The sequence below is a fragment of the Rattus norvegicus genome, chromosome 14 (assembly GCF_021556685.1).
Source record: "Rattus norvegicus strain SHRSP/BbbUtx chromosome 14, alternate assembly SHRSP_T2T, whole genome shotgun sequence".
In the NCBI taxonomy this organism is placed as follows: domain Eukaryota; kingdom Metazoa; phylum Chordata; class Mammalia; order Rodentia; family Muridae; genus Rattus; species Rattus norvegicus.
This window is the reverse complement of record NC_141547.1, coordinates 90,453,289-90,466,684: the sequence shown is the minus strand read 5'-3', so window position 1 is coordinate 90,466,684 and position 13,396 is coordinate 90,453,289. Positions and strand designations below refer to the sequence as shown.

Here is a 13,396-nt window from a genome sequence, read left to right as displayed (position 1 = left end):
GGTAAGCTAGTCCCTCATATTTCCTGCTTCAATTAAGGTCTGTCAGATGGTTCTGGCCAGAAGGCTGAAGAGAGATAATTCGACATAGTCAGCTGTCTCTGCAATTTGTTTAAGTTTTGGGAGCTATGTTTCTGAGCTTCCTATATGTTATATTTAATTCATTCTTGGCTCTCTGATGGGGTTGGAGACTAGTTATAGTCTCATTATTAAACTTAAATTGTTTAGCATTGAGGAAGATGATTTAGATTTGAAATGATGCTTTTTCATATGGTAATGCAAATTAAAATCAAAATACAATTCTGGTATAAGATTGAAAACTCTAAGTTAGGATAGATGTTACAGCGATGTCCTTACATTGACAAAATTGATGGATGTTATTAGAGTATATCATAGCTTATAATTTATGTAACTGTGATGACTATGTTCATTTTATATCTGAGAGAAAAGGCCTTTTTTAATAGACAGAAAGGGAGAAATGTTGTGGATTTGGTTTAATGCATTATGTTATTTGGGTTTGCAAAACTGCACAAGAATCCCACATGTGAATAATAGTTTTTTCCTCTAAGGAAGAAAGTACTAAACACACAAACGATGATATAAACAAACCATATTCTATAATACTACCTATTAAGACAATCTTACTGTACTTGTTGCCTCCTCCTCAAAGGTGTACAAGCGACTTAATGTGCCTACTTCATGTTCATGAACCGGTACAGGAATAACTTTCCGTGGGCTCGTCCAACCTGAAAACCAAAAACCCATGTGTTTTAGGTAACAAACACAATGATGCCTCTTAAAATTACTCAGTTGATGTACATTAAGCTGTAACAAGGCTTCTGGGAATCGCAGGTTTTGTTCGATGCTCCCCAAATTGTGTTAAATACATTTTAAATTACAATTCAAAAATTGGGGGGGGGGCGTCATAGTTGGCCATAATTCTGCACCGAATTTTGTTCTCTGAACTAGTCGGTTTTTTTTTTTTTCTAATTCCCACATTAGCTGTGTACATCAAATGAAACAAGAAGTGTGTTTGCTGACCAAGCCTACAAACTTTAAAATTCTGTTAGAGCAAAGGCCTATCATCTAATCCTGTTACTTGGAACTGGAGGGTATATGCATCTAACCTAGAGCAGCGACCACTTTGAGCAGCAGATACTTAGCAACAGCAGAAGGCAGAAAGCATAGCTTATGCACACACCTGGAGTGTAAGCCAAGCAGAAAGCTGCTGGCTTCCCAGGACCATTTCTCCAGCCATACTACACGTTATTAAGCCACAACTAAACGATGGTGGTTAATTTACCCCACTTATAGGAAATGTGGGTCTTTAGGTAAGATGCTCAGCTTAAAAAAATCTTGGAAAAGAGTTTTCATGTTCCTTTATAAAGCTTATCTGAAATTGTGGAGCCATTTCTAACTCTTCTCTGGGGAATAGGCAAAGTGTATTGGAGGCAAACGATCTTAACACATGGTTACACAAACCCATGCCCCATCGTGTCACAGGTCTCTGCAGAAGCTATCATTTTGAAGCTCATACATGGATTGTTATATTCTTTATTTTTTTTAAAAAAAGACAAGTTGTCCTGAGAAAGCAAAACAAAGAGAAGAAGACATTTTATGATCTCATCTCAAGGAAGTGAGGTCTCTTGAGTGAGTAGCCAGGAGCTTTCCTTCAGAGTTCCAGCAGAGTGACTTCGCAAGAAACATGACCAACTCAGTGCCAGCACGGAGGTAAGGACTAGATGTTTTGCTCTCTTTTTCCCAGTCATAGACTCAGGAGGACAGCCTGACCCACCTAGGGCAAGCATGTGAATCTGCAGTGGAAACAGCAATTCCTATCCAAAGGCTGTGTCACAGCTTAAACAACATAAGGAAATTTGCAAACAACAGGTTCTGCTTTTGATGGTGGGGGTCTCAAGAGTTAAGAGAGATCTATACCAACCCCCCTCAAAGCAGTTTGTGTGACTTCTGAAATGGGAACTACTGGACCATCTAACTCACCCCTCTTCTTGACACTAGGCATCCCCCAACCCCAAGATACTGAGCTAAAACAGTTAGACTGAAGGCATTTTTGTATCAGATAACCTCTCCATATCACCAGCTTCCAGAAAATCTGAAATTTCAGATCAGCTTAATAATTTTCAGAAACTACTTGATCCTTTGGCTGCTTCAATTCTCTAAAATTACAGACTAGATCTCCTAAAAATTACCAAGGATGGGCCTTGTGCTCTACTCCGGGAACAGTGTTTCTTCTGCACCAACAAGTCCAAACTGGTTTGAGATGAGGCCCAAAGATGCTGGGATAGAATCAATGACTCATTTACTCCCGATACAACTGCAAGAAGACCTTTTGAATGCTGTGCAAGAGCTATGCTTGCAAGGAGCCTTTATCCCTTTCACCCCAGACTAGATACATGTCTTTACACTTAGTCCTCTATTTTTTTTTTTTTTTTACCATTCGCTTCCTTTTATGCTCTGTAGCCCCTGCTGCTTCAGGTAGCTTGGTGAAGCACTCCTGTTAGCAGAACTAGCCACTGCCACTCTGAATGGCCCACTGGGGCTGGGAAGAAACTTTTCTCCTAGCATTTTCTTTTCCTTCCCTAGTATGACAACCCCTGCTTCATACATTGCTATCCATACTTCACCACTGTTAGGGTGCTGACCTAGCTTTGCAAGATGAAGTGTTTTTCACTAGTGACAGTCTTAGTTTTCTCTCTTCTTCTCTGAATTTTCATCCATTAATTTATTTACTATACATCCGTTAGCAGTCTTTCTAGTCCCACCCTCAAAGTCCCTTCCCCCATTACCACCTCACCTTCTCCTGAGAGAAGGGGAAGCCCAACCATGAATACCAACCCATTCTGGAACTTCGAGTCCCAGCAGGACTAAACACCTCCTCTCCAACTGAGGCCTGACTAGGCAGTCCAGCTAGGTGAAGGGGATCCAAGGGCAGGCAAAGAGTGAGAGTCTCTGCTCCAATTGTTAAGGGCCCCACATGAAGACCAAGCAGCACATCTGCTACAAATGTGTAGGGGGCCTAGATTCAGCCCCTGTGTGCTCTTTTGTTGGTTGTTAAGTCTCTGTGACCCCTTATGGGCCCAGGTTAGTTGGCTCTGTAGGTCTTCTTATGGTTTCCTTGAGCTGTCCGGCTCCCTCAATCCTTCCTCCAAGTCTTCCACAAGACTCACTGAGCTTTGCCTAATGTTTGGCTGTGGGTCTCCACCTCTTTCCATCAGCTTCTGGATGAAGCTTCTCAAGACACAGTTGTGATAGGCTCATGTCTGCAAGCATAGCAGAGTATCATTAACAGTGTCAGGGCTTAGTGGTCTCCCATGGGGTGGGTCTCAAGTTTAACCAGTTATTGGTTGACTATTTTCTCAATCTCTGCTCCATCTTTATTCCTGTACATCTTGTAGGCAAGACAAATTTTGGGTCAAAGGTTTTGTGGGTGGGTTTGTGTCCCCTTCCCTCTAATGTTCCACATGGCTACAGGAGTTGGCCACTTCAGTCTCCATATTCTCAGTTGTAAGGAGTCTCAACTAGGGTTACTACCATAGACTCCCTGGAGCCTCCAGCGTCCTAGGGCTATGGCTTGTCTCACAGATGACCCCCCCAACCAATTTCCATCCTCTCCCCCAGCCCTCTCTGGCCTCTTCTGTTCTGCTCTCCTCACATCTGTTCCCCATCTCAGTTCTAGTCCCCATATCTTCTCCTACCCACTTCCCTTCATCCATCTGCCTCTCATGTCTATTTTACTTTTCCCTTCTGAGTGAGATTCAAGCATCCTCCCTTGGGCCCTCCTTGATACTTAGCTTCTTTGGATCTGCTGATTGTAGCATGGTTATCCTGTGGCTAATATCCATTTTTAAGTGAGTATATACCATGCATGTCGTTTATGGTCTGGGTTACCTCACTCGGGATATTTTCTAGTTCCATCCATTTGGCTGCAAATTTCATGATACCTTTGGTTTTTAATAGCTGAGTATTATTCCACTGTGTAGACATTCCAGGTTTTCTTTATCTATTCTCCAGTTGAGGGACATCTAGGTTGTTTCCATTTTCTAGCTATTATGACTAAAGCTATTATGAACACAGTTAAGCAAGTTTCCTGGTAGTTTTGTGGAACATCTTTTGGGTATGTGCTCAGGAATGGTATAGCTAGCTGTTGAGGTAGAACATTTCCCAATTTTCTGAGAAACCACCAAATTGATTTCCAAAGTGGTTGTACAAGTTTGCACTCGTACCAGCAGTGGAGTGTTCCCCTTACTCCACAACCTTGCCAGGATATGTTGTCACTTGAGTTTCTTGATCTTAGCCAGTCTGGCAGGTGTAAGGTGGAATTTCAGAGTTGTTTTCAAGTGAATTTTCCTGATAACTGACATTGAACACTTCTTTAATGTTTAATCTGTGATATTAGAGATTTCTCTGTTGAGACTCCTCTGTTTATCGCTATATCTGATTTTTTTTTATTTGGGTTATTGGGTTTGTTGGGGTATAAATTCCTTGAGTTCTTTACCTATTTTGGATATTAGTTCTCTGTCAGATGTAGGGTTGGTGAAGATCTTTTTCCAATCTTTAGGCTGCCATTTTGTCAAATTGATGGTAGCCTTTGTCTTATACAAGATTTTTAGGCTCATTCGGTCCCATTACTTAATTTTTGATCACAGTGCCTGCATTGTTGGTATTCTGTTCAGGAAGTTATCTCCTATGTCAATGTGTTCAAGGCAGTTCCTACTTTCTCTTTTATTAGATTTAATGTATCTAGCTTAATGTCAAGGTCTTTAATCCACTTGGATTGGAGTTTTGTGCAGGGTGACAAATATGGATCTCCTCCTCCTCCTCCTCCTCCTCCTCCTCCTCCTCCTCCTCCTCCTCCTCCTCCTCCTCTTCTTCTTCTTCTTCTTCTTCTTCTTCTTCTTCTTCTTCTTCTTCTTCTTCTTCTTCTTCTTCTTTTTCTCCTCCTCCTCCTCCTTCTTCCTTCTCCTTCCTTCTTCTCTTCTCCTTCTTTCTTCTTTCTTCTTCTTCTTCTTCTTCTTCTTCTTCTTCTTCTTCTTCTTCTTCTTCTTCTTCTTCTTCTTCTTCTTCTTCTTCTTCTTCTTCTTCTTCTTCTTCCTCCTCCTCCTCCTCCTCCTCCTCCTCCTCCTCCTCCTCCTCCTCCTCCTCCTCCTCCTCCTCCTCCTCCTCCTCCTCCTCCTTCTTCTTCTTCTTCTTCTTCTTCTTCTTCTTCTTCTTCTTCTTCTTCTTCTTCTTCTTCTTCTTCTTCTTCTTCATGCAGACATCCAGTTAGCCCAGCACCATTTGTTGAAGATGCTTACTTATTTTCCCATACAGTTTCTTTGTCAAAATTTAAGTGCCCATAGGTAGGTTTATTTATGGGTATTTGTTGCTATTCTATTGATCGACCTATCTATTTTTATGCCTATATGATGTAATTTTTATTTCTATTTCTCTGCAGTACAGCCTGAAGTCAGAAACGGTGACATGACAAGAGGTTCTTGTTTGTTTTAGCTATCCTTTTTTTTTCAATATAGAGTTGCGTATTGTTCTTTCAAGATCTGTAAAGAATTGTGTTGGAATTTTGATGGGAATTGCACTGAATCTGTAGATTGCTTTTGGTAAGTTGGTCATTTTTTTTTTACTATGTTAATACTACCTATCCATGAGCATGGAAGATCTTTCTCTCTTCTGATACCTTCTTCCATTTCTTTCTTCAGAGACTTGAAGTTCTTGTCATACAGGTCTTTCATTTGCTTGGTTAGAGTTACACCAAGGTATTTTATATTACCTGTGGCAATTATGAAGGGGGTACTATTTCCATAATTATTCTCAGCCTCATTATTATTTATATAAAGGAAGGCTGCTGATTTTTTTTTTTTAGTTTTGTATCCAGCCAGTGTGCTGGAGTTGGTTATCAGCTGTAGAAGTTCTCTGGTAGGGGTCACTTAATGTACACTATCATATCATCTGTGAATAGCGATACTTTGACTTTTTCCTGTCCAGTTTGTATCCCCTTGGTCTCCTTTAGTTATTTGATTGCTCTAGCAAGAATTTCAAATGCTATATTGAATTGATATGGAAAGAATGGCCAGCCTTGTCTTGTCCCTGATTTTAGTGGGATTGCTTTAAGTTTCTCTCCATTTAATTTGACGTTAGCTATTAGCTTTGATTTGATTAGCTATTTAATTGATGTTAGCATATTCCTTTTTCATATGTGTTTAGGTATGTACCTTGCATCTTGTATCCATGATCTTTCCAAGGTTTTAATATGAAGGGATTTTGAGTTTTGTCAAAGATTTCAGCATCAAATGAGATGACCATGTCTTTTTGCTTTCACTTTGTTTATGGTGAACTAAATTGATCAATTTTCTTATACTGAACCATCCCTACATCCCTGGGATGAAGCAAACTTGATCATGGCTAGCTGATGTCTTTGATGCATTCTTGAATTTGGTTTACAAGTATTTTTGTAGCAAAGTTCATGAGGGAAATTGGTTTGAAATTCACTTTCTTTGATAAGTCTTTGTGTGATTTAAGTATCAGGGTGTTTGTGGTCTCGTAGTTTGGCAATGTTTCTTCTGTTTTTGTTATTTTGTCTTTGTTTTTTCTGGGAGCTGAGGACTGAATCCAGGACTCTACCACTGAGCTAAATTCCCAACCCTGTTTCTTCTGTTTTTATTTTCTGGATGTTTGAGTAGTATTGGTGTTAGCTCGTCATTGAAAGTCTGAAGAATTTTGTGTTAAGTCCATCTGGCCCTGGTCTTTTTTTGGTTGGGAGACTTTTAATGACTGCTTCTATTTCATTAGGGTTATGAGACTATTTATGCTGTTTACCTGATTGATCTTTATTTAACTTTGGTAAATGGTATCTATCAAGACAATAAACAGTTCAGTTCTTTCAGATTTTCCAATTTTGTGGGGTACAAGCTTTTTTTTTTTCAGATTTCTTGTGTCTGTTGTTAAGTCTCCCTTTTCATTTCTGATTTTGTTAATTTGCATACTGTCTCTCTGCCTTTTAGTTAAGTTTGACTAAGGGCTTGCCCATCTTGTGGGTTTTCTCAGGGAACAGGAAGCTGCTCACCTCTGATGGTTGTGCCCCATGTGAACTTGAATGGTTCTGGTTCCTCTCATCCCATGCAGGCCTCCTCAGGAAGGCAGGCAGGCAGAGCCATGGACTGGATGATGGACAACAGGGGAGAGCAGAAGATTCACCTCTGCTGGCTGTGCCATAGGTAGACCTGGCAGGTAGGGGATTGGTGGGGAGAGTTCTAAGCTGGATGTTCCTGGGGCCCCTGCAGGCCCCCTGAAGACCTTGGGCCAGATGATGGAGGGCAGGGGACAGCAAGCAGCTTAGCTCTGTTGCCTCAGGCACTCTTCCCTTCACTTTGATCCTTCTTTGCCTTCTACTCTCACCTCTTTTTTTAATCTCTGCATAAAACAGCTGGGCATACTTCTTACACAGAACCCACAAGCTCCTCAAGGTGGCCAAGTCCTACTTACTCATCCACGTGCTAAGGCTATCTAACCATTAATGTCTACAGCTCCTGGGTTGCCCCTGCACCCTTGTCACTATGAATCCACACTCCTCTCAAACTATGTCCTGATACAATGTCTGGCCCTTCTCACGTCATATACCCACAACAGGTCCCCGCCCCAAGACAGCTCTGATTTTTTTCCAACATCTTACCACCTCCTATTCTGTCTGAAATCCCACATAGCAAGCTATTGCTTTTCTCCAATTATCAACTCTACTGGTACCCTTCTCATTCTGATCTAATTCATCCTACCAAATGTGCACAGCCCTTCAAGACACCGTATTAATGCTCCCCACACCTCTGTGATCCTTATCTAATGACTCTCCTCATTTCACTGGCTTGCCTCTTCTACGTCTCCTATTTCTCTTCCTCCTCCACTTCTACCTTTCTGGGCAATATTTCAGTTTTCCTCTGTAACCAAATGAGCTGTTTTTAGTCCTATAACCTTTGTAGATGTTTCCCTAGGACTACATGAAGGCAATAGCATGATCTATCACAGCTGATCAAGTAAAAAAAAAACTCTTTCTACTATATAAAATTAACACAACCTATGCTTCCTTAGGTCCTAGGGACAGAGCCTAGTCAATGAGAAAACAATTTCACCCCCATTTCTTTTTTCATTTGTCCTGAGGGTTATGAATAAAGGGTTAATGACCTAAGAGCCTCAGGTGGACTGAAAAGCCCTGAGCAGAACAATTGACTTGCCTGTTAAACTTGTACAAAATTCTAATAAGGATAGTCACATACAAAACCTGCTATTTACCACTTCCAGACTGCAGGGGGACTTACTCTCAGATGGATTCCTCTTAACTCCAAAGCCCTCTAACTTTTTTTTTCCTCTAAAGCTCCAAGACCCACATACCAAGTGTACACAAACTTCCATTCTGCAGAGGGACTGTGGCCTCCCTGCCCCGCAGCTGTTCTGATTAAAGAAAAGTTCTTTTCTGGAGTTGCCTATCAGCTTCCTTTTAGTTCTATGGCACTTTCTTCAATCCCCATGTACCATTGTGTAAGCTCAAATGGAATTTCTGCAACCTTCCCATCTAATTTTGGTCTGTTTTTAGATATAATTGAAAGAAATTAAACTATTAATATATCAGCTAAGTTGTCCAACTCATGACATGGAAAAATCAAGATGTAAAACATTACTCATTTCCAAAACCCAACTAATCCCCCCCACACACCTCAACATTCCTCTATGACACATGGTATTAGGCATTTTATAATGAATTATCTAATTACTTTACTGGATCTTTGAGAGATTTGGGTAGGAATGGTCTCTGCAATGTGAATTTTTATGAAGATAAACTGTTTCTGGGATTTATGCACTTAGATAATTACAGCACGGCAGAGAATTAGTTCAATGTTTAACTGGCTTCTGTAAGAGGACTGTTGAATACTAGGAATCTGTGTATGTATGGTGTGTGTGTGTGTGTGTGTGTGTGTGTGTGTGTGTGTGTGTGTGTGTGTATTAGGCATGGAAGTAGCAAAAAATAATTCTAGATACTATCTCAACAACCCATCTAATGATAGATTAGAAATCTTATGACACTACCCATGTAATATATTTTACAAAAAAATATAGCCTTCAAAGTATTTGCTGTCCTGTAAGTAGAAGCTAATGACAATATCAAGATGACAGCAGAGTGTACTTCTGAGGTACTAGACAACAAGCAGAAAATTCATACATGCAAGTACTGAACCCACTATGTGATAAATGCAACAAGAATGGAGCCCAGAGTTCTGTGAGGTTGCAGAAAAGGGCTATCTAGTCCAACCAGATCGTCAGAAGTTAGGAACATCTTCCTGAAAACGACAACTGATCTAATCTTGTAAATTAAATAGGACATAAACTTTCAAAAAGGGGAAGTGATGAAAACCAGTTGCTACAGGCAGGGAAATAGTATGTACAGTACCCTGGTCTGTGAAAGTGTAATGCTGTTAAAACTGCAAAGTGCTGGTCACAGCTATTGTACAAAGTGTTAGGAAGGAATGGCAGAGATGGTGGGAAAACAGGAGACAGAATGGACAGTACTGAAAAGCCTTGGACTTAAACTGTAAATGGATGTCTTTGGAGTGTTTTGATTAGAGAGTTTTAAAACTTCCAGGAACAACTGTAATTTACTCAGGTGACCAACAGAAGCGAGCATGCTGTCGTGACTTTGGTAGTCTCCAGAGATAATCCTTCTGGGATCTCCTAGGGACAGAACAGCCTTCTTTGTCCTCTGATCATGGTTTTGCTCCATGAATTAATCCGTTGTACAAATCTTGGATTCTGAAGTTAAGATTTGGGAGCAATGCAGACAGAGACGTCAGCAAAGGAAAGATTGTGAGAGATGGTCTGTACAGTCCAGGTAATCAGTGGTCATCTCTGAATTCTATTCTGGTAACTTCCCACCCAGCTTGTCCTGGGTTGTAATAATCAATGTATTTCTTATCAGATAGAGGTCCTTCTTCTTCTTCTTCTTCTTCTTCTTCTTCTTCTTCTTCTTCTTCTTCTTCTTCTTCTTCTTCTTCTTCTTCTTCTTTTCTCCTCCTCCTCCTCCTTCCTTCCTTCTCCTTCTCCTCCTCCTCTCCTCCTCCTCCTCTTTTCTTCTTCTTCTTCTTCTTCTTCTTCTTCTTCTTCTTCTTCTTCTTCTTCTTCTTCTTCTTCTTCTTCTTCTTCTTCTTTTCTCCTCCTCCTCCTTCCTTCCTTCTCCTTCTCCTCCTCCTCTCCTCCTCCTCCTCCTCTTTTCTTCTTCTTCTTCTTCTTCTTCTTCTTCTTCTTCTTCTTCTTCTTCTTCTTCTTCTTCTTCTTCTTCTTCTTCTTCTTCTTCTTCTTCTTCTCCCCCCTCCTTCTCCTCCTTCTCCTCTTTTTACAAATTTGAGCTGTTTTTTCCTTTTTATTGGCTATTTTATTTATTTACATTTTGAAGTTATCTCCCTAGCCCTCCACAAACCCCCTATCCCCTCCCCTGCCTCTATGAGGGTGCTCCCCCACCTGCCCACTCACTCCTGCCTTAGCACCCTAGAATTCCCTAGCCTGGATCATCGAGCCTCCACAGGACCAAGGGCTTCTCCTCCCATTGATGCCTGACAAGGCCATCCTCTGCTACGTATGCGGCTGGAACCATGGGTCTGTCCAGGTGTACTCTCTGGGTGGTGGTTAAGTCCCTGGGAGCTTTGGGGGCATAGAGTTGGTTGACACTGTGGTTCTTCCTATGAGGTTGCAAACCCCTTCACTGAGCTTTTTTTTTTCATCTTTCATCTTTTCCATCACTATTGTCATCAGACTTGAAAGGTGAAACCGAAGACTCTCGAAGTGTGAGCCAAGCCTATGACACGCAGCTTAAACGCTCAACATGCTTATGAACCACACATGACATTATTGCTCACACTGCTTTCACAATGGCAGTGACGATGCATTGGCTCTCCATTTCTCTCTGCCGTCTTAGGGACAGAGGGAGTAGGCAGCCATCTGCAAGCCAGGAAGAGGGCTTCACGAAGAGGCAAATTTCCAGACTGCTTGATTTCGGATTTCTCACCCTCTATAACTGTGAGAAATAATGGACTTGTTCTAACCAACCCCTCTTCCATATATAATACTTTTATAAATGCCCAAGGAAAGTAGTGGACAGGAAGATGGAAAGATAAACAGAGATGTTTAAATACTGATGTCAGCTGGAGTCCAACATGAGGAAAAGCAGTAGACAAACTTATTTTATCTATAATAAGGAAAACCAAGCCCTGTGGGCAATGAGAATCAAAGTGTCCAGTAAAGAGCCATTCAGGAACAAAGGAGGGAAAGATTCAGTATGGGGATGGGAAAAGTTGTCAATGTAAGCTTTTGTAATGCTGCTTTAATATTAGTGAAAATCCATTGAAAATACTGAATGTGGGACTTTCTAGAGGTCCCCCTTAACCCCCACCACTGGCAGCTGCATATTTTCATTCATTCTCCCGGCTTTCCAGGCTTCTCTCCTGTTTCTCCCATTCCTGATCCTGACCCCCCTTTTCCCTTCTCCTCCCCTCTCTCACCTAGGTCCTTCCCTCTGTTTGCCTCCCACGATTATTTTGTTCCTCCTCATAAGTGGGATTGGGCCTTCCTTGTTTAACTTCTTAGGATACGTGGGGGTGTATCATGAGTATTCTGTACTTTTCGGTTAATACCCCCTTATCAGTAAGCACATACCATGCATGTTCTGGGTCTCACTCAGAAAATATCGTCAGAGGACACTTTCTAGTTCCATCTATCTGTCTGCAAAGGTCATGATGTCTTTCTTTTTAATTGCTGAATATTATTCCATTTTAAACGAACCATTTTTTTTCTGCACACATTCTTTGGTTGAGGTTGCTTCCAGTTTTTGGCTATTATGAATAAGGCTGCTATGAACATAGTGGAGCACATGTCTTTGTGGTATGGTGGAGCATCTTTTGGGTATAGGAGAGGTACAGTTGGGTCCTCAGGTAGAGCTATTTCCAATTTTCTGAGGAACCTCCAGATTGATTTCCAGAGTGGTTGTACCAATTTGCAATCCCACCAGCTATGGAGGAGTGCTCCTCTTTCTCCACATCCTCCCGAGAATCTGCTGTGACTTGAGTTTTTTTTTTTATCTTAGTCATTTTGATTGGTGTGAGGTGGAATCTCAGTGTGGGTGACTTTAGCTGAAATGCCCAAAAGCGGGGACATGGAACCTAAAGAGATCGCCTCTAGTAGTTAGATAGGACCCCCAGTGGAGAGATGGAACAAGAAGTCACCTTCAAAATCTTCCACCCAAAATTGTTCTTGTCTTAAAGAAATGTAAGGGAAACATGTAGCAGAGAGCAAATGAATGAAATCAGTGAGTTTCCAAATTTGGGATCCATCCCAAGAGTGGGCCCTGATCCCTAACACTATTACTGATGCTATGTTGTGCTTGCAGACAGTGTGTGGCAATCCTCTGAGAGGCTCTATCAGCAGCTGAGACAGATGCAGATACCCAGAGCCAAGCATTAGACTGAGGTTTGGAGATCCCTGTGGAAGAGTTAGGGGAAGGATTGACTGACCTGAAGGGGATAGCAATCCCATAGGAAGACCAACAGTGTTAACTAACTTGGGCCCTGGGAGCTCCCAGAGACTAAGGCACCAACCAAAGAGCATACATGGGCTGGTCAGAGGCCTCTGGCACATATGTAGCAGAGGGCTGCCTTGTCTGGTCTCAGTAAGAGAGGATGTACCTAATCTTGCAGAGACTTGATGCCCCTGGGAGGGGAGATGTCGGGGTGGTACCCTCTCAGAGGCAAAGGGAGGGGAAGAGGAGGGAGAACTCTGTAAGAGGGACTGAGAGAGGGAGCAACACTTGGGGCGTAAATAAATAACAACAAAATCAGAAAATACTGAATGTAGTAGAATAAATTCTAAGATTTCTTTCTTTGTCAGGATTTATGGGGATGTGAATTTAGTTTTTCTGAAATCTGATATACTTGCCATTTATGATTAATAAACATTTCTAGGGATCTCAAAGTCATTGAAACACTGGAAAATTATGTGGAACTCAATCTACAAATCTCAAGTATTACTCTTTGAAACTGTTAGAAGACAATGATTAATAATAATGGCTATTATGTATTGAATACTCTTCCAGGTTCCAGAAAGTTCCCTGGTCATTATATATTTTAAATCTCAGAATTTTGTAAGATACACAGTATTGTTTCCAATTCATGTATGAAGCAACTGAACATTTTGGGGTTTATGGTATCTGGCCTCATTGGTTCTGTTTTTCACATTAGTTATTTGTACATGAATCATATTCGTATAAGACAGTCCTTAGTAACATGCTAGGTATTACTTTCCTTAGTTCATAAGTAAGGATGCACAGGTAGACAGAATTTAAAGTAGCTCCAAGTCA

At 41.2% G+C, this 13,396-nt stretch overlaps 1 protein-coding gene across 3 annotated transcripts in view; it reads right to left on the bottom strand.

The window, feature by feature from the left end:
* The window catches only part of Spmip7 (sperm microtubule inner protein 7), a 55,092-nt gene that overhangs the window by 37,350 nt on the left and 4,346 nt on the right, over positions 1-13,396 (bottom strand). For all 3 annotated transcript variants that reach the window (NM_001401550.1, NM_001401548.1, NM_001401549.1), the window contains 1 exon segment: positions 643-743. In NM_001401550.1, the coding sequence (NP_001388479.1) occupies positions 643-743 (101 nt within the window).